Source organism: Notolepis coatsorum (genome assembly GCF_963971535.1).
Source record: "Notolepis coatsorum genome assembly, chromosome: 1".
NCBI lineage: Eukaryota > Metazoa > Chordata > Actinopteri > Aulopiformes > Paralepididae > Notolepis > Notolepis coatsorum.
Window position 1 is genome coordinate 182,826,256 of NC_140165.1, and position 22,655 is coordinate 182,848,910.

The 22,655-nt window shown below is 43.4% G+C and overlaps 1 protein-coding gene across 1 annotated transcript; it reads left to right on the top strand.

Moving 5' to 3' along the window:
* Window positions 1-15,356: 15,356 nt before the first annotated feature.
* Window positions 15,357-22,327, top strand: cryba1a (crystallin, beta A1a; the record flags this gene model as incomplete). Its single annotated transcript, XM_084313981.1, has 5 exons — window positions 15,357-15,395; window positions 15,881-15,999; window positions 18,765-18,906; window positions 20,114-20,256; window positions 22,180-22,327. The coding sequence occupies 5 exons, from the start codon at window positions 15,357-15,359 to the stop codon at window positions 22,325-22,327; spliced, it is 591 nt and encodes a 196-aa protein (XP_084170107.1).
* Window positions 22,328-22,655: the final 328 nt, after the last annotated feature.

The window sequence follows — 22,655 nt, forward strand, 5'->3', positions numbered from 1 at the left end:
GGATGGCGCAAGGGCGGGGGGGGGTTCTCTCTTCTCTATAAAACCTACAGGTTGAATGATGGAGGTGAGACAGAGACACGGAGACACCGAGACGCAGAGAGACACGCAGAGAGAACGGAGAAGCAGAGACGGAGAATCCACCCCACCAGTTTGAGAATAAGAGACGCCACTAAGAAGCCCTCCGGGAAAAGCTGATTAGAGATAGAAAATAATTGATGCTGTGAACCAGATAATTTAAGCTGTTGGATATTCCAATAAAACAACGGTCAGAACCGTTTTCACCCGCAGCGCTGTCTCCGCCTCCACGTGATTTCCAACGGACCATATTTGAATGAACTGTTACTTTAACGGGAAATACAACGAGCAGAGTAAGCTATTCCACTATACATTAGAGAACGAGCATATAGCTATAACATAGAATCATTGAGAAGATACATTAATCTGGCGCCGTGACTGCCGGTCTGTACATCCGAACGGAACCCAGGACAAGGACACAACAGAACTTCAAAAACTCTCAGAGCAGAGCAACGACGCCTGACTACACCATCCTCGAGCGACAACAACCAGCAGAGGCCAAACGGTGAGTTGAAGATGTGTCTGTGTTGTCGGGGTTTGTTTGGGCAGATTTCGAACAGGGGTAGGGAATGGTTGCATTGGCGCGATCGAGTTAAACGATTGAGCGCACAGCCGTATCGGCACTAATGAAATGAAGGGGATTGGCGCGATCGGGTTGGACAATAATATAGTTCAGGTCGCGCACTGCTGAGGGGCTAGAGGATTGCGCCAGGTTAGGCGACAGAGACTCTTGTTTAGAATCGTAGGTTCAAATGCAATGACAATAACTGGAGACGTCTGGTTTGTACGTTGCTAAAGACAAATCGACGTCGTACGAATCCGTTTAGTTCTTACGGAACAAGAGATCTGGAGCGCGTAAGGTAGTCCTCTTAAACCTCGGAAAAATTAGCACTTGTGCACTGGGGGGTTATAAAGATCTGCGCTTATGTTCGAAAAAAAAAAACTGCACTTAGAAGCGATGAGGCATTATATAAGGACTTTGGTATGTAACAATGTATATATGTTGTTTAGATGAAATAGGATGACACATGTATGGTATCATGGCTATAATCAAACGTACGTCATCATAACGCTAAACGTCGCGGATTACTATATTACAACCAATACGGAATAAAGCCGTTTTATACCCGGGAAGCTACTGCTATACAAAGCAGGGCTAATACATGCTAAGCTACGTTGCAAGCTAACGGGGAATGCTTGGGGCTAATAATGTTTAGTACGACTGATGTGTTGAGATGACGGAACTTATAGCTTCATCCATGGTGGCTGAAAGGCTACCAAATGATGCTGCATGATGTACAAGGTTAACCAGTGCTAAGAATGATTATGTTGCTGAATGGAAGTATGAGTGTAACTGTGTGGATGAGAGAGGATGTGTGTGAATGAGTCTGCTAGAGGTTATGGAGTGGATGCCGGTATTTTTTGTATCATTATGATAACTCTAGGGACGGGTACGGCCGCGGGGACACCATAGCACTGTCCGCAAGAACGTCGTACATACCGTATGGACGCTGCGTTGCGATATCGAATGAATTGAGTGAATGGCGAGTGAGATGGAACCAAAAGGATGTGTCACGTTATTTGAATTTTTTTTATATCAGTGGTAATAAGGTCGTGGTTTAATGTGGTAAATATCAAAGAAAGCAGGGTTCTTCTTCTGCTACAATGATTTAATGGCAGATCGCGGCCACCACTGATGACGTCACTAGGGTGCGTCTGCTTGGTGGGGGCCTAGAGGGGGTGCGTTAGATTTGAAATACCGGGCTGGATCGGGAGCGTTAGATTTAAAATACGGAGCCGGCCGGGGCTGATACTGTAGGATTTATAAACGAATGCTTAATAAAGTTAAAATTATGTTATAAAATATGACTGGGTTGTGCAAAACGTCGCGATGTGTTGTGCCGCTCAAATCAACAGGATAATGGGCCGTGTAGGAAACGCTATTGTAAGGGGCTAGGCTAAGCTAACTAGCCGTGCTAGGCTGATCGAGCGATAGCAACATTGAGCTAAGCTAATGGGGCTAACAGTATTAAGCTAATCGTGTTAGCAGTGGACAGCTAACTATGCTAAAAATGCTAAGCTAACTATGCTAACATGCTAAAGCTACCTGTGCTAACAATGTTGCATGCTGGGAGTCTCGGGGAATATCGCGTGATGCTGTTTTGGCTGACAGCGAGACCTCGTGAGTGTAAACGTGACGTAAGCCTGTGGCGACGTCTCGCGGGAAGCCATCCTTAATGGCGGACTACGATTCGGTACAGGGAATTCTGGGAATTGGGGTTCATGTTGTGTGAGCACGTCGGCTGACGTCATGGGAAAAGTGGCTGCGTGATGACGAGTACTGTGGGGCAATGAGGTTGATGTGTGAATAGAGACAGCAGGGGGCGGTGTTGTCTTTGAAATGGATACACCTCTGCTGTTGCTTGGCCCTCTCTCCCTAGGTTGCCCCCCTCCCTTCCTCCATCCCTCCCTCCCTCCCTCTCTCTCTCTCTCCCTCCCTCCTTCTCCTCTCCTCTCCTCTCTCTCTCTCCCTCCCTCACCTCCTTTTCTTCCTCCATCCCTCCCTCCCTTTTCCACTCCCTCCCTCCTTTTTTCCCCTTTTATGGCTAAAATGGTACAGTATATGAGAGGATACTAGAAGTTTCATCAGGGCCCCCCCTCCCCACTGTAGCCTTCCCTATAGGGTGTGCCCCCTCCTGCACTATTATAATGGGTGCCATCCTGCACTATTATAATGGGTGCCATCCTGCACTATTATAATGGGTGCCATCCTGCATTATCATAGTGTGTGCCCCCTTCCCCTCCCCCCTTCCATCCATCCTGCACTATCATAGTGGGTCCATTCCATCCTTCCATTTATTATATGGTGTGAGCTCCCTATGGTACAGCTCCTTCCCTGGAATGCTTCCTTTCTCCCTTCATAGTTTCTATGGTGTGTGCCCCCCCCCCCTCCCCACTGTAGAGATGAGATATCATCTCCCTCTATACCATAGTGTGTGCCCCCCCATGCAGATATAGTACTCTTTTCCCTCCCTCCCTCCCTCCCTCCCTCCCTCTCCCTCCCTCCCTCCCTCCCTCCCTGCCACCCTCTCTCCCTCCCTCTCTCCCTCCCTCCCTCTCTCCCGTTCCTGTGTGCGTATGAGTCACGTGTCTGTTCTAATGTTTGCAAACAATGCACCTTTAGATGTGGTTGTGATGCGCTCTGCTCACGAGGACAAGTTTGTAAAATGAGACGCACAGGAGGTCTTGTTTCGCATTTAATTTAACCAGATGTGTGGAGGCTTATTTCCTGATACGGGTTCGAAGATAACTTCACAGTTATTGGCGATTTGTTTCCTTATATCGCTTCCTCCAGGGTTCCAACTTGTGTTGGCAGACAACCCTGCTCAAATACGGAGCGTCAGCGCTCTCGCTGGGCTAGAAGGGTGCACTCAGTAGAGCACAGATGACCGCCAGGACGGCAGCCACACATGATAGTGATAATAATGGATTGGATTTGTGATGTGCTTTTTGTTCGATGGGATCCCAGAGTGCTACGCTACAGGTTTGAAACAGTTATAGGGAAGAAATAGAACATGGTTAATTAGAAACATAGAATAAACGGAGGATTTAGAAAAACGAGGGCGATGAAGTTAAAATGGGAGGCTGACAGTCGAAGGCCTTTTTGAACAGGTGGGGTTTCGGCCTGCCTTCTCCCTCCCCCGTCCCCCCCTCCTCCCTTCGTCTTGCCGTCTCTCTTTTTCTTTCCCTCTCTCCCCCTCTCCCTCCCTCCCTCCCTCTCTCCCTGCATCCCTCCCTCCCCCATTCCCTTCTCCCTCCCTCCGTCCCTTGGGGTATAGTGGTGGCTTTTAGGAACTCCATGCAAAGACCATTAGTTGTATTAAGCTGTGGGTTAACTGGACCAGGCTGTACGGTGAAGTCTGCTGGTTGATTCTGGGAATAGAAAGAAAATAAATAAATCTCCCTTCATAGCATCCCCCCCTCCTTCCCTCTCTGTGCCCCCCCCCTCCCGTCATAGCTCCCCCCCTCCCTTCATCTGTCTGTGCCCCCCTCCCTTCATCTGTCCTCCCTCTCTCCCTCCCTGTCTTCCTCCCGCTCTCTCTCCCTCCCTCCCTCCCGGTATCTCCCCTTCCCTCTGTCTATCCCTCTCTCCCAGATGGACTCTGTTGATTGATTGGTTGATTGAAAACTTTATCAGAATGGGTGCAATACAGTACGGCTCAATGCACACGATTGTTAAGGGGATGCAGACCAGAGAAAGACTTTCGTCTTGTTTACATCAGGGTCCCCCATTTTTGGTTCATCAGGACATACATGGCATGCAGTTAGTTAGAGTATTCGAGTTAGGTTGCCCTTATGGTGGGCTTGAGGCAGTGGTTGTATTTAAAATAGTGTTTACTTTACGGAAGGATAGGGTAATATTCATGGTCGTTTGGGAACTCCTCTTCCGTATGTATGTCTCTCCTTCTCTCCCTCCCTTCATTTCTCCATGTGCGCCCCCCCTCGATGCCTTGCCTTCAAATGGATTGTGGGTACGTTAAGGACCGTTTCTAGTTGGGGTCCCTCCAACCCCCAGACTGGCCCTCTTGAGAGTGGCGTGTGTGTTTGGGCTGGGGGCAAGGAGTTGGAGCATTTGTTATAAGGGAGATGGGTTTTACATTAGATTGGTTTTGGTTAGAGACGGTTGTGGCGTGTTTTTTGTTTTTCATTTTAGGGAAGGTGCCAGTCCCCTGGTTTCCCCCTTCGGTTGGGGTCCTTGGAGGCAGGGTTGGCTTTGCGTCTTGTTGTGTGTTATTGGTTGGGTGGTTGTTTTGAACTACGTAGCTGTTATGTATGTGAAATAGGTGCCGGTACAGGTGATGGTTGGACGAGTTGTGATATTCCTTGGAAGGGGGCTTGGGGTGTTTTCGTTCAGGTTCGAAACTGAGGGAAGATGCTTTGGGCTGTGGAATGACGGGTCCCTGTGGATTCAGGGATCATGGGAAATGTTGCGGTGGGTATAGTACTGGGGTTCATGAATTTAATAACGTGGACAACTGGGCTATGTAACGGTCAGGGGTTTAGTGACCTAAGTTGCTAAAGATGAATTTGTTCCCGTGATAGTGGTTGGAAGCAGTGACGCCACCAAAAGGTTTTTTTTGGTGGTGTGAGGGGGTATGTGTGGAAAAATAATGTAGAATGATGTTGTATGAAGAATGTGATGAAGGCGTGAGATGTAAATGTGGTGAGAAATGTAGGAAGAAGTATAGTTTTTGATTTTCATAGTAGAAAGCAAGTAGGGAAGTTGATATTACATTTATACATAGTTAATACGCGGAGCAGTCATTTAAAGTATAAATTATGACAATTTCATCAAGGCAAAAAGAAATTGGAACAGATGGCTAACCAAGTTTACCATTTGTTAGAATTGATAGGTTGTGTGGAACTTAATGATTATGTTCCCCAGAGAACCAAAGGTGAAAGGAACACACAAAGGATTGGAACCTCCAGTTTCCGGTTGGACAAACGGACAAAAACAAGTAAAGCCGTATCGTTATATTCAAGTAGATCACACCGAATCTCTCTAGAAGAATTAGTATAGGAATGCCCGACATTTCCAATGCATAAATATTGAGGAAATGACAAGGGAAATGCCACTGTATTAAGTGTTATGTTTTTGCTTTCTTTTTGCACAGGCTCGGCGAGGACTGGGGCTCTGACGATTTCAATACCAATTGGGGAAATGGCTATATGAGCCTTGGTATAATATGAATGATAAGAAAATTGTCAATCCCTGTCTGCACCGGTATAAATCTGATAGTGTGGGTGAATTTTAACTCAAGTAGCGAAAAATAGGTTTGGACACAGAGAAACTTGTTCTTCCAAACGGTGATTGCAGGTGTGTTTGGAAGTGGTGAGAATGTCGGGTACATAGGAAGTTCACCTTAGTGGAACATTGATAGGAACAACTGAAGGTTTAGAAGCAATAACAATAGCAAAAGTAGACAATCTGTCTATGTCAAAGACTGGAAATATCACAATAGAAGTGAAGAAGCCATGGCCAAAGAGATTCAGGCCTTTACAAAACCTTGTATTTAAGTATAAAAAAGGAGGCTGTTATAGATTGAGAAACAAAAATAAAAAACAGAAAAAGAGAGCACGAAGAGCGATGAAAAGAAGTAATGCCGACAATAGCAATAGGCTGACAACCTTTGCAGACACTCCCGTAGAAAGATTGATATCTGAAGTTAATCTGATTGAGTGGGATGTGATGGAATTTCCTCAGGTGACCAGTATAACAGAGGGACTGGAAATAATGACTTTGATTCCAATACAGGAGGTCTTACAGGAGAGAGAACCAGAGACAACGGTTTTACTCCAACCAGAACCGAGCCACACTGGGGTGTCCATTGCAGGCGACTGCAGTTTAACCAAGGGACAGAGAAAGAGACTGAGAAGAGCGGCGTTGTTACAGCAGTCCCACGAAGTCTATTCTGGCCGTACGGCTGGTACAGAGACCGACAGCAGGTATGGAACTATACATGAACAGTTTCTACAGCCCACCCGTTTCCCATGTCCAGTCGTCCCTCGAGACCAAAGCCGGGATGAGAGGCGTGGGCCGGTGACGAGGAGCCAGACAGCGGGGGCCAGGGTGGAGGTAGAGAGGATGACGTACCTCTCTCCAGAAAGACAGAGAGCATTCACGGAAGCGTCCGAAAGACATGAGACAGTCCGTAGAAAACTGGTGGAGAAGCAGCTGGCGGTTGACCAAGTCACACGCGAGAGGGAGGTGCTAGAACAAGAGCTGGCGAAACAGACTGTGATCATGAGTGATGTAATTTTGGAAATCATGTTTCGTACTGCAGAACAAGGACTCAGTGAACAAGAGAAGTCACTTGCCCTGTTACCTGAACAGGGAGCGGAGCAGCGAGGGAATGATGACAGCCGCAGGGGGGGTGAGTTTCCAGGCCCCTCCCAACAACAAAAGGCCCAAGGTGCGGCGGCTGGGAAGAACAGGTATGTCCCTCTCTCATCCAGACAACAGAACTGGCAGCCCCAAGGAGGAAATGGACGACAAAGAGGGGGACCGCTTGGATGGCTGGTATCGACTGAGTGCTGGAAATGTGGAGAAATCGGCCATCTCGCTCGATCATGTGGCAAAGGGTGGCGGGCTCAGCAAGAGTCCAATAGACAGCAAGAGTCCATCAGAACACAGAGTTGCTGGACATGTGGAATGTTGGGACATTTTCAGAAGGGGTGTAAAGAGGGTGTGTCTGCAAAGGCCATAGGTTGAATAAGAACGAGGCAGGAATGCACAAGCGAAGCTAATAGTGCTCGGGAAAATAGAGTTATTAATAAGTTAAAATGGGAAAAAGGACTGATTGGAATAAAAATAGAATAAAAAATATATAGAAGCGTTGGTACATTGGATTATGAGTGGAAGCGACTAAGATGGATGTGCAACTAACAGGGAGAGATGAAATGACTGACAGATGCATGAGCCAATCGTACTAACAGTTAATTAATAGACCAATCATGGGTTTTCCTTTTTGCTACAGTGTGTCTGATCAACTCTTGCTGTGGCAGTGAGGAAAACGTAAGGGAGAATGGTATGGTGGACGATTTTTGGTATCTCCCACCTGTGCAGCCTGGCCCGGCTGCACAGATTGGAGAGAGAGAGAAAAATGGTCACCGCAATGGCTCTTGTGGTCATGTGAACTCTGACCCAGACGGTGTCAGAGAAGGGTTAAACAGTTGATATTAGACATAATATTAAACAGAGTTAATAACAAAGGACTATTTTAGTAGTGATTATACATACTTGATCCAAGGGTGGTCAAGGAGACTTTAAAAAAAAAAAAAAAAAAAAAAAAATTATTTAATTTCTTTACTTCATTTCTTTTTAATTTTTAATTTTTATTTCTTAGTGATTATGCGGGGGTATTTATGCCTCTAGCTGATAGTTTAGTTCTGTTGATGGGTGTGTTGCATGAAGGCACTCACGAATTTTTGTTTATGTTTGTTTGCAATTTTCTTTGTTTTTGTTTGACACTCTATTTTTTTTAGGAACTGACTGGCTGGGAGGGATCTCTCGCCGGTCAGGGATAGCAGGTGGTGGTGACACAGCGGGACTGGTAGGAATGTCTAATATAATGGGCTGGAAACTAAGGGTGGACGGGAGCTGGTTCATGATTTGGTTTTCCGCTCATTGAGAGTCCAGGAGTAGTATCTGGGGAGTTGTGTCACGTTTTTGGGTTTGGTAAGTGTTGGGCGAACGTGTTTCTCTGTTTATAGGTAAGCTCTGTAGGTTTTGGTCGCCATTGGCCAAATAGTTTACAAGTAGGGTGCAGACGTGTGAAATTGATAATTGGCTTATGGGAGACTCTGCACCGGCTTGTTGAAGGCTGGCAGAGTGTGTGGGATGTGTGTTTAAAGGGACTGTGGTTTGTTACCATGCACATAGGTTCTGTTGGTGGTTGGCCTCGTCTAGAGCTGGCTGTCCGGACCGAGGAGGCTGTCTGGAAACAAGGTATTGATAGTGTAATAAATGGTTATTCCACTTTCAAGGGTGGAGTGGTGATTGTGTTGAACTTGAGGTATTTGATCTAGTAAGATAGTACAGCACAAAAATGAATGAGACAAAGGTGATTTGATTGAATATTAACAATTGAAGCTGTGGAATATATAGATAACGAATTTGGAAAAAGAGTGTTGTCAAATACAGAACAGTAAAGATGTATCTGTGCGGAAAAGAGAACTTCCAATCCATTGTGTGTTTGTAAATAACAATCCAAAATGCAAAAAAGGACAGAGGGAAAATCGTTTCCTTCTGTGGAAAATCGGAGCAGTACCAAAAACTGCATACAACAAAGAAGAGGCTGTGGTTAGCACAAAATACAACAAGAAGAAAACAGTCAAAACGAGGTAGCCGTAAAGACCTCAGGAGGTTTAAACAGGGATAACTGACAGGGATGAAAGCGAAGAATAATTGAGGCCTCAGTGGTCTTTTCAAGGAGAAGAGATGATTTATGTTTGCTTGTTTGAATCTCCCTCGATGTTTAGAGTGTTAATCTTTTGGGTAGGATGTATTAATCTTTTCTTGCAGAGTCAATTACACAAAACAGACACATTGAAGCTAAGTAAACATGGATAAAATAGTCTAAACAAAAAAACTGTTATTGAAAGAGTGTTTCCTTGTAAAAACAGGAACAGCTTTCTTAGTCTAAAGTCATAGTAATAACTGATATTGTGTGTGACTGGGGAAGAAGCCAACGGAAAGAGTGAATGATGATTTTGTAACTGTACAGACGGAAATGGGTTTGGTAGTTCGATTTGTGTAAATTTTGGATTTTTTGAATTTTTTGAAAATATTAGCAAAAATGATAATTATGGTTTAACATGTTTAATTTAGAACATATTGGTGCTATATAGTGGGTTATGAAACCCACTAAGGGTGGATTGTCGTATATTTATCTAAATAAAACCTGTAAATTAAACAATAGAAATTATGCACATATATGAAATAGCAAAGAACTAGGTTATTTTCTCTTAGAAAAATAGAGACTCACAGCCATGCCAAATCACCTGTTAGGTTAACCATACATTTGAGTCAACAAGAAGGCTGTTAACTGGCCTCAGTCGAAATGGATCAAAATGACCCATATAAGCATTACAGGAAGGATTAAAATCATCTAGCGGTTGATGGAAAAAGCCACAGGAGAACTCAGTCAAAAAGCTAACAGTGCACCCCTTCAGCCTTCACTTAGCAGTTATAGGAAAGGCCCAGAGTGCCATAAAGATAAAAGAACAGATCAAATGGCAAACAGATGACACATCTTCCTCCACAATGAACAGGGATGGTGCGCCCAATAACTAACTTTTAAGTCAAGAAGTGACGGCCTGAAGGCCAACACCCGAGTTCTGTTTACTTTAGCTAAGCAGACCAAACAGGCCATTCTGTGATACCCACTGTTAGGTTGAGTGGGTACTATATTTCCATCTGTATGAGGGTCGCATTCAGGGACACTTGGGTAAATCATTCTAAAAGGAAACTAGTTCATATCCCCTCTGTAAGGTCACCTTGTAACGCTGTTTCGCAAGACCCAAATCACTGAGAGGGGAGACCTTCTAGCCAATAGGAAAGCAGGCTCTCTGGGGTGACGGCACTGGATGGCGCAAGGGCGGGGGGGGGTTCTCTCTTCTCTATAAAACCTACAGGTTGAATGATGGAGGTGAGACAGAGACACGGAGACACCGAGACGCAGAGAGACACGCAGAGAGAACGGAGAAGCAGAGACGGAGAATCCACCCCACCAGTTCGAGAATAAGAGACGCCACTAAGAAGCCCTCCGGGAAAAGCTGATTAGAGATAGAAAATAATTGATGCTGTGAACCAGATAATTTAAGCTGTTGGATATTCCAATAAAACAACGGTCAGAACCGTTTTCACCCGCAGCGCTGTCTCCGCCTCCACGTGATTTCCAACGGACCATATTTGAATGAACTGTTACTTTAACGGGAAATACAACGAGCAGAGTAAGCTATTCCACTATACATTAGAGAACGAGCATATAGCTATAACATAGAATCATTGAGAAGATACATTAAGAGCTAATGCTGTCTCTTCTTCTCTTCCTGTCAGGTGCTGCCCGTCCCTACACTGAAGAGTGCTGATTGCCTAATGAGTGACAGCTGATGGCAATCACCTCGAGAGGGACGGGTGGACAAATACCTGACAGCACACACACGTCGGGGCGCCTCACTGTGTCATTTGCCAGTGACCAAGTGGAGTGAGGTTGCCTCTGTTTGCCACTATTGTGTGGGATTATTATTGTGCTTGTTTATGCCAATTGCCACTGTGTATGGACTATTGATTATGTGCTGCCTGCGTGGACCAAACCCTGTGTGGGGTATGTATATTGTTGGCCATTTTAGATTCATCCTACACTGTGAGCTATATGGTTAGAGTGGTGATTCATCCTACACTCTAAACCTTGGGGTTAAAGTGGTGTTCATCCTACACTGTGAGCTACATGGTTAGAGTGGTGTTTCTTTGTATAACCAGGTAAGCTTGATTGTGTCTTATGGCACTTATGGTTATTTGTAAATAGCCCTAATTATCTTATTGCTGGGTGGTACCCAGATTGCCAACCACGTGGCATGTGGTTGTGTGTTTAGTGTTTGACTTGTTTATTATTATACCTTACTTTGTCTGTTCTCCAATTACCCTTTTCCCTGTTTTTTTATATGTTTGTGGGATTACTTCCCCTCCTTAGAATAATAAATCAGTGGAGGTTTGAATTCCTACCCTATACAATAAATATAATTTACTATTTTGGAAAAGCGCCTTGTGTACGTTTCTTACCTGCCCGGGACTGTTTTGAAAGCATTTACTGAGAGAGGCTGTTTTTGCTCATGTGCAGCCGGCTCCAGTTATTATTCTGTGTGGTCCTTAGACCTTTGTACATGACAGTTTAATATTAAAATTTCGCTTTGCTATTATGGCTACCCCTCGGGACTTGGTGCTAAAAGAAGAAGAACTTATGTTATGGTAAAATCTATTTGTCAGTCTTGCATTATCAGCCATTAAAAGGTGCGTTTCACTCAGTAAAGCAAGGTCCACTTCCTTCCTTTTTAGCCACGTTTTTTTTACATGTTTATGCGCTAGATTAAGAACCCCTGTATTCCAGATCAAGATATTTAAATTAGCCATTGTCTAAAAGGGCTGCAGTATGAAAACAAAAAAGGAGATTAGCCTGCTCATACCTTAACAGCGTGGGGCAGCACGAATAACTTGGCTCTGTTAATGTATATCGTGCTTCCATTCAAACAGACGGCAACAAACATGAAGTCAAGTCTCACTCGCGTGAGACCTCCTCTACATGCTCTGGCAATACCTGGCCAGGGTACTCCTGGGTCCTAGTGCCCCCCAAGTTACACTATATGTTATGTGTGCACATGTATTTTATATGTTAATAAAATTGCATTTATCTATAGTCCTAATTCTGTCACTGTTTGATGTCACAAAGAAGGGTGTATCCGAAAGCTGTCTACAACATTTGTAACAGATGATGAAAAAGTGAACAAATAATTAACTGTATTAGACATTTGTTAATGAGGAATAGGCTTCACTTTAATCATTTGTTGAACATGAACAAATAAATGGAGGTACAGTATAGTTGTTTTTTCATATCCATTTTTCAAAGCATCTACAAATGTATTACTACACATTAAACAACATTATTTAATGATGAACAAATCAAGTACAAACAATGTTGATAATGAGTTATTATAAATAATGTAGAACTAATTTGTAAATGTTATACAAATATAGTTATAAATGATTTAATAATAATTTACGAATGTATCTAAATGGTTTATTCATGATTAGTTCATTATCTACAAATACCTTATAAAGGTCTTATAACTGAGTGTTATTATAAAGTGTTTAACCATTATACACACGTTTAAGCAGCAAAATCCTGTATTAGCTACTACACAGACCAACAGATCAATGCAATTTTTAACAAAGTGCAGCAATTTTAGGAATAATATATATATATATATAGCGCAAAGGACATTTTGTAAACTCAAGCACTTTCGAGGTCAAAGTAAAATGCAGTACTTTCAAGTACATTCCAGAACAGTTGACCATTGGAAAAAAAAACTCTTGATTGATCTCAATTTCTCTTATTTAATTTTCTTTATGAACAAACCAGACTAAGAAAAAAAGGAATTTGCGATTTATTATACTTTATACTTATAGCACATGCATGAGTCTGGTCTCCTTTCAAAGATAACATTCTTGCACAATAAAGAAAAATCATCATGCGATTAAATGTATACATTTCTTTTACTTTATTTTATATATTTTTTTTTATCTTTTTCCCCCTCCTTTTTCCTCTGATTTTTCTCCCATCCCAATGTTAGTCGTTATGCCAATTCCCAATCCCCTTCCTGGTCGCTGCGCACTTACCCCCCACAGTCGGTCTGGGAGAGTGGAGGCTATCACGTGCTTCCTCCGACACACGTCTAGCCAATCAACCGCTTATTTTCACCTGGCAGCGCGGACTCTCACTGAGAGGGTGTAACGTGTGGAAGGATCACACTACCCCCCTTAGATCCAGGTCCCTTAGAGCAGGCGCCCCGACCGAACTGTAGGAGTCGCTGTTTACAACGACCCGGACCCACCCCGCCAGCTTTCCCACCCTCTAATACTGCCAATTGTATTAGTGTGAACGGCCAGCCAAGCTGGTGACAACGCCGGAGCTGTGAGCTGGATTCGAACAGGCGAATCCAGCGTCTCCGGTGTTGGTGACGAACGCAATCTCCGTTATATTTGTTATTGTAAGCACGTTTGTTTGATTAGTTGGTTTTAGAGTGGCAAATCAAATGACCCAAATTGGTCACTTGGGTCAATGTCCCTGATTGCTTCTAATCTAATTCCATCTGATTCTAGCATCAATATTGATGTAAATGACTGATTAATGCTTAACCTTTTCAGGTGTGAGTTTTTTGGAATTACAGTATATCTTATAATTCTACCACTCTATTGCTCTCAGTGGCCGGCCACTGTCACATCATCACTAGAATGTTATGTTATTGAAATCCTAATCAAACCAGTGTGATTGTACACAGTGGCCTCTGTAACTTTAATATGTGTGCAAATGCCATGTCACCGGTCAATGTCTGAAACGGCATGTGTGCGTGTGTATGTGTTTGAGCACGCGTGTGCGTGTGGTTTCAGCTTTGTGTGTGTGATGTATCTACAGGACATGCATGACAGAGCATTTATGTGGCAGTCTTTGTGCGTCTCCATGTGTGTCTCTGTGTGCATTAGCGAGCACACGGTACATGTGAGTGACAAGGTGAAGGGGACGCATGTTCAATAGGAGGGGTGCAGGTTGGCCCCGAGTAGGAGGTGAGTACCAAATGATTCCAATAGCCACCTAACTACTTCATCAGCTTACTTCTTTCCTATAAACGACATCAGTGCATTGTAAATAGGCCAATATATTATATTAATTTCAGTCTCCAATACAAAAAATGTTGAAGTAGTGTTTGTAAATGTAATATAAATGTATGGAATCTACTACTGTGGTGCAGGGAACATGATGCTTGTATTTGTATACATGACCCCCCCCCCCCCCTTCCCCCTCACAAGCATGACCGGTGTTGTGCCATGTCGTGTTTGGCCGGGCTGGGCCGATTCCCGGACGGATTTTGTGGCGGGGCCCGGGAGATGCCCATTGGTCGGGGGGCATTTGGAACTTGTGCTAATCGGCACTGGGCACCGTGCCCTCCACCCAGTCCCACCCTGGCGGCCTAAAGCCTGCAGGCTCAGTTCTGAACAAAAGGATGGTCCCAGTAATGTGCTGACTACTGCCCCGGCCCATGGGCCTGGCCGCCATTCAGTACCGGCACGTATAAATAGACCCGTTTACTCAGGGGTCAGGACATCGTTTTTGTGGAGCCCCCCGTGAACACTGCACAGCTATTTTTTACCCCGGGGCAGGTCAGGTAAGCCCTCCGTCTCTGTCTCATTGTCTGTTTACATTTTATTTGTTGGTTGTCTGTGTCCATTCTGCTGAGTCGCGCAAATGTATAGAACGAGCTGGAGCACACACACACACACACACACACACACACACACACACACACACACACACACACACACACACACACACACACACACACACACACACACACACACACACACACACACATACACCACTCGGTGGGTAAACACTCTTGGTCAATGTACAGTAAATCAAAAACTAAACATACAATGGTATAGAGTCGATCACACATGTTAGCTCACAGTTAAAGATTATGTGAGAATGCTTTGCATGTGTTTGTGTGTTTTCATTGCATATATCAGAAACTGGCTGATCTGAAACCTGGCATGTCTTTTCAGTCTGTTTCTAGGATTCTGAGTTGGGAATACAGTATAGGCCAAAACAAAAACGGTAACACCTGAAAACGAGAATTATTGGAAGTTCGCCTCAGCGATGGACATTTTTGAGGTTTCAGAGAACTTTCAAACGTCCCTCGTCGTCCCACAACACAGAGAATGATGTCATTCTGGTTCGGTTTCATTCAGGCTCCACAATTCTAGCATAATCGCAACACTAAATGTGCTGGACGTTAGCTAGTGGCTAGAACATGCTCCCTAATACTTGAGGCAGTGAGAGTGTCTGGCCTAATGCCATCCCTGAGTGCGGGCAGAGATGTAATGCTCTCTCTCTCTCTCTCTCTCTTTCTTTCTGTGTCTACTGCAGATCAAGCAGCACTGAGATAGAATGGCACTGACAAACCCCAACCCATTGGGACCATGGAAGGTGAGTCCACATGACAAAGCTGCAGTCGCTGGCTAGAAAAACTGGTTTCTCTTCAAACAAAAGTACCTTTCAGGAATAATAAAAAGAAAAGTGACAAACCATGTATTTTTGGAAGTTCTATACATTGGGCGTTGAATGGCTTTCTTTAGAGTCATGAAAGAACCGTGCAAACGTTCAATTGAAAAATAAAACAGTGATAACATTCCATCGACATTCCACTCACATTTAAAAATGTGGCGTGTGTTTTTGAATGTGCATTCTCCAAATGTCTTTCTCAGGCTGATTATGTCCATGGTGTGTGTGTGTGTGTGTGTGTGTGTGTGTGTGTGTGTGTGTGTGTGTGTGAGTGTGTGTGTGTGTGTGTGTGTGTGTGTGTGTGTGTGTGTGTGTGTGTGTGTGTGTGTGTGTGTGTGTGTGTGTGTGTGTGTGTGTGTGTGTGTGTGCGTGCGTGTGTGTGCGTGCGTGTCCTGTACTTGTGTCTCCAGATCACAGTCTATGACCAGGAGAACTTCCAGGGGAAGCGCATGGAGTTCACTGCGTCATGCCAGAACATCATGGAGTGTGGTATGGACAACATCCGCTCCCTGAAGGTGGAGTGTGGCGCGTAAGTCCAGCTACAGAAGCACTACAGAACTACACTACATACCCTAATCTCTCTATATTTTACTCTGAAGATTTGTTGTGCATATACCGCTCTTTCAGCAAAGCCATGCTACATACACACAGACCTATACCCAGGGGTTTCCCTGCACGACACTTTAAATGGTAAAAATTGGAAATGGTGCATTTATATAGCGCTTTTATCCAAAGCGATTTACTATTTTTGTTCCTCACATTCATCCATTCACTCACGCATTCACAGACGGTAGAGGCAACCATGCAAGGTGCCAACCTGCTCATTGGGAGCAATTAGGGGTTAAGTGTCTTGCTCAAGGACACTTCGATGCGCTGCCTGAGAGGAGTGGGAATCAAACAGAGAACCTTACCAGATGACCTCTCTACCTCCTGAGCCACTGTCGCCCCCAGCCCCCACTTTAGTTTAGTTTACTTTAGTTGGATCCCAATTATTTGACGCAAAGAGTCTAGTCTACCTGGGGTCCGACTTACAAAACATACAACATACAAAGTACAAGTTCAGAGAAAAACTAATAAAAACAAGCAAGAATTCTAATCAGACAAATAGAAACAAGCAAGGATGCTAATCAGACAGCACAGGATAGATGTGAACATGAGCACACAAATAATAAGTCATTGCAAATTCCCACAAAGCAAAACGAAGCACCTAAGGAATAAACATTTTATTAAAGATTAGGGAGAAGTCTCCTAATGAAAACTATATCAGGTAGTGCTTCGTGGTTGTTTTGTAATCCAGGAAGGCTAGGGAACATACCTACTCCATGAGTTACGTCACTCTGCACTTGAGGGACACCAGCAAAAAAAAGAAAAAAGTACAATACAATTTGATTTTGAAGCGCATCCTCCTGCTATAAACGCCATCTCCATCTCTTTAAACTGTATATAAAGAAGTCTATGCCGTGTGTTGCACCCGGCAAAAATGCTCCATTTAGCTCAATGTTGGCAGTCAGTCAGCAGGATGGCTAACCCACAGCCCACAGCTTAGACCGACACACCATGGCAACGTGATGCTGATGAAGCCGTCTGGCCAGAGGCGTAGATACAGGCACAGTTATGCATTTACACATTTACACAGAGTTAAGCAAAAATCTGTCCCGTAAAATCAAATGCTATGGACACAGATTTCACCCGTCTGTAGTGTGATAGTAAAGGGTTAACCTTCTGTATTGTCACAGTGAAAGGGTTAACCATTTGGTAGTGTGGCAGTGAAAGGGTTAAGTGAGCGATCTGTGGGTCCTCCCCCAGGAAATCTTTAACGTCAAACACTTAATTTCCTGCATTCTGGTGTACTTTTCTGCACCAATTTGTGCCTTTTCTGCATCAATTCATGGTGGAAAATGTATGTTTTATGTAAAGGAAAAGACATAATTTGGGTAACCGCTGACACAAATATAATGGAATATAATGCAATAAGGCTCTCAGGCATTCTGTATATATATTTTTGAGGGGGACAAATTGACCTCTTCTCAATATTGAGGGGGACATGTCACCTGCAACCCCCCCTAAACCTACGCCTATGGCCAGACGTACATCTAATAGTGAGGTGTTATGTAACAACCAACGTCTATTTGATGCTAAAGAGCGTAACAGTTACTTCTGTGTTTTTCTTTATGTGATATTTGTATATTGAGATTTATATGCCAATATTATGTCATTCTGACATTTATTTCACTTTCACTACGTGCTTGTAATTGCTTGTGCTTGTAATACATCGATGACAACAACATAAACGGCTATTTTACAATCTATTTCCATAGAGGGTCCAGCATCACCATGTCGGCCTATTGCTCGCCTCTTGTATAATCTATGATTCTGGATCCTGTGGGGTGTGTTACTGCAACCAGAATCATGGTGTGTGTGGGGGAGCCCCAAAGAGAGGCCCCTCGGTCCTCAGAGGAAATAGTGCCATCATACTCCATAACATAGCAATGACATTTACACCAACCAGCTAGTCAGTTAGAAGGCATTCTCTCTCTCTTAACATCAAACCTGCAACCGGAAACACATTGTGACCTTGCTCTGCCAGTGTGGATACAGACAGGTTTGATATGTGTGTTTGTTAGCCATGCCAGCAATCTAAACAAGCAATTCATGCCCAAGCTTGTTACAGGTGAAAGACTCACACTCACAGCCTTGCTGAATCGGCAAGATGGCATCCAGACGTTTTCGTTTGAAACAACTTTTAGTCAGGGGAATGCCATGGTTTCTCCATAGAGTTCCATTATACTTTTAGTCAGGGGAGTGTAATGGTTTCTCCATAGAGCTCCATTATACTTTTAGTCAGGGAAGTGTCATGGTTTCTCCATAGAGCTCCATAATACTTTTAGTCAGGGAATACTTTTAGTCAGGGAAGTGTCATGGTTTCTTCATAGAGCTCCATTATACTTTTAGTCAGGGGAGTGCCATGGTCTCTCCATAGCTCCATTATATTTTTTTGTCAGGGGAGTGCCATGGTTTCTCCATAGAGTGCCATTATAATTTTAGTCATAATGTTGTATATATAGTATATTTAGTATAACATTTAATCATTAAAAAAAATTAGTCGGGTTTGAGTATTTCTGTTTACATAATGCATGCATGTATCCCCTCCCTCCCCACATGGAATGCACCCGAATGGATAAATTACATGCTGGTGTTCTAGTGCGACATCTAGTGGCTGAATGTTATCTATAGCACCTTTAATTTGCTACTGCTGCTCCACTCACGGTCGGTATCTCTGTCTTGCCTGCACAGCTGGGCAGGGTACGAGCACACCAGCTACTGCGGCCAGCAGTTTGTGTTGGAGAGGGGAGAGTACCCCCGCTGGGAGTCCTGGAGTGGCAGCAACGCCTACCACATCGAGAGGATGATGTCCTGCCGCCCCATCTGCTCCGCTGTGAGTCTATGTCCCCCTGTCTCTCTCTCTCTATTTATTTAAGTGTGTTCAAAGTTGTACTTAATGTACTTAAACACATTGAAATTATACTTTTGTTATTTTTGCTTACCAAAAGAATACACTTGTAATACGTCCATGAAGGTTTGGTAAACATTTTTTTTTTTTTTTTTTAAGTTAGATTACACTTACAGCATATTAACGACTATCATACTAAATATGTGCTTTGAATTAGTACATAAGTACCAAAAATAGATAGCAAGTACAATAAATATACTTTCAATGCATTTAATGTACTAAAATATACTTTCAGTAGGAAAAGATATACACATTTTTGACTTGGGGTGGATCATAGGTTTCATCCACTGTGATCTTCTCTTGCTACAATGTACAGTTATAGAATTCTTGACTAAAATCATTATCTAACAACAACAAAAACTCCTGAATTGGGGGTTCCTCTGGACAAAATAATCAAAGTAAGAATGTAAACAATCTGTATGAAATTTGAATGTTGAAATTTGAAAGATTCTCCCAACTTAAATATAATAAAAATATTTGATAACTGTCTGTTACCTGTTTGTGTACAGGATACTACTGTGTACATTTAGGACACTTTGCCACATGGAGATGTGGTCTCACTGTGATTGGGTCAGATTTCAACATACAATACGGTATTGTGTTTCAAGAGACTAAACCAGTCTGACTTGCTGGGTACTAAGATATTGCATGTTATCTGCCAGTGTCTCAACTGGTGTCGAGACTAAAAGTATAATTGCAGAGGTGGGAAGAGTACTGAAATATGTTACTCAAGTATCTAGAATATTATTAAAGTAAAAGTAATAGGGTAACACCCAAAAAGAAAGTACTTGGTGGGTGATTATCAGTGCATTGATAATAACTGTGCTTTACTGCATTATAATTTTAGTACAACTCAAGTAAAAGTAGGAATAAATACGTCTAAAGTATAAAATAAGTATAAAATAGAAAGTCAAAATTACGTAAACAAGTGTAAACAAAAGTGTACATATATATAATATACAATGCAGAGTAGAGAAAAAGTAACTGAGTTACAATACAATATACAGTACAATGCAGAAATGGGATGAGGTACAATTTAGTAGGAGAGTGAATACTTCTAAATTACAAACAAAATAATCTACTCAACTACAATTATTAATTACTTTCCGTTCCTACTTGTCTGTATACGCAGAACCACAAGGAGTCCAAGATGGTGGTGTTTGAGAAGGAGAACTTCATCGGGCGCCAGTGGGAGATGAACGACGACTACCCCTCTCTGCAGGCTATGGGCTGGGCCAACAACGAGATCGGCTCCATGCAGGTCCAGGGTGGAGCGTGAGTCTCAACCACCTCTGGCCTCGTTTAGGTCATGCTTTAACACAGGCTTCTGACACGTCAAGGTCATAGGTCACAGGAGATAATACTTTTACGTCTACCTTTGCTGTGGATCACACTAGAATGGAACAGGCAGTGCTTACATCCTCTGAAAACAACACTGGACAAGAAAAATAAATATAAAATGGACACTGCCCATTTTGAGAAGCCTATATGATTAGTCACAAAGTCGGTTCAGTCTGCACCAGTGTTTTGGTTTTTAAGATATTGGACACATAAATTCTTAGAATTGATTAGAAATGCAGGAAGTCAATGGGGGTATAAAGCATGTCTCCTGAACAATCATATTTAAGGCCTTCTTTATAAATAGATAATTGTTTTAAGGATAAAAGCGTCAGCTAAATGACTAAATGTAAATGATAGGCCAGTGACCTTCACTAGCATTGCTGCTATCAAGATGCTAACAATTTCTACAAAAAACTAAAACACAAAATGGTATCGTGCTGATACACATGGTACTTTTCCCACGGTAGTACCTTGGTGAATTATTTATACACGGGCCAGTACTATGGTAAAACTGAAATCACTATATTACCATGATACTTCATCATAAGAGGCAGCCCCACCACAGTATCAGACAGGCCCACAACAAATAGATCCCCCCCAAAGAAATAAATCATAATAATAGTGCTTATCATGTTGCATTAACATACATGTTTAGTCACGAGACTCCACGCCCCCTGCTGCCCCGGCCTGCCCCAACCTGCCACTAATTACCTCAGAACCTGAAGGCCACTCTGTAATTGTAACAAATAGCTGTAATCAAAACCAAATGCCCTAAGTAAATGAAACCAGTGTGGGGATAATCCCATTATAGATTTAACAAAGCCAGTTGTTTATCAGAACAGGTTTATTCTAAAAGTATGACCTGACCTGTCTTTGTGTGCATTTGGATGATACTCATCATAACACAACGCAGACAGACTTGCTCTCAGATACCTCAGTTTAGGTACGGGTGTTTTTTAAGACATTTTAGAGAGCTCAATTACCTCATGACCCACAGCCTCATTAGTCATTAGGAATGTATTTATTTGCATGTCCCTCTGAGACACACGTCACGTGTAGTCATTTCACTAGACAAGGTCAGAGGGCGCAGGGTCAGCTGTCTACAATGCCCTTGGAGCAGTTAGAAGTTAAAGGGGCACTTCACCAAAAAAACAATGCTGATTTATTTTGCACATAATCTCACACATTCATTCAAGATAATTATGTAACTATCAAACTAAATTAATATGTACAAAACCTTTAAGTGCCTTGCTCAAGCACACTTTGACATGGATGGACATCATTTATTAATTGTTGCAGAGATCGAACCTATGATCTTTCCGGTAACCAGCAGACCACCCTGATGCCTGTATATTGGTTTCTTGGTGCACTGGGCAGGTGAGGGGTTAGTCCTCTGATGCAATTTAAAGGGGAACACTAACTAAATTAACAATTCATATATGTTATTTTCATGGTCTAGGAAAGTTCAATTAATATTTGTGAACGTGAGCTACTCTCTTCCAACGCCAGAAACCAAGAGAAGCAAGAATCAAACTTGTGTGATGTCATCAGGTATATGAGTCTGGAGCTGCTCCACTGACAATGAAGGAGACTGATTTTGTGGACACTCGGAATGCTTGTTTGAGTTTGTATAGCAAAAGGATCTTATAGTGTTCTCAGTTATGACTTAACAGAAATTGTACCCGTATACTCAGAACATCCCCATGGGTGCTCTCTGTATCATCTACCATCTTTACCAATTCACTGTCTATGGAGCACCTCCAGACTTCATGATGACATCACAAGTTTAGTTTTAGCACTATCGTTTTTGGATTTGGAAGAGTCAACCCTGTCCTGTCCTCTCCTCCCCCCATGCAGCTGGGTGTGCTACCAGTTCCCAGGTTACCGTGGCTACCAGTACATCCTGGAGTCTGACCGCCATGGTGGCGAATACAAGCACTACAGGGAGTGGGGCTCCCACGCTCAGACCTTCCAGGTTCAGTCTCTGCGCAGAATCCAGCAGTGAAACTAGCAGCCTCCCCCTTTCTCCTCATCTCCTCCTTCTCCTCCACCACCACCTCCTTCTGCCCCCGTCTTTCCAAGTCCAGGCTGGTCCCGTCAGACCGCAGAGAACCACGAACCACGGCTGATGGTCCCAGTGCTCCTCCACCACCGTGAAGGTAGCCAACCCGGCAAGCCCCTACAGCTGGCGGAGACAAGCGATGGAGGGAGAAGGACCCCTGGTGGCGTAGCAGTGACATGACTCAGGCTTATTGCTCCTTATCTGTGTTGGTGACACAGGGCACTCGTTATATTCTGTGCTAACAGGGGTCAATAAAGAGAGAATGGGCAAC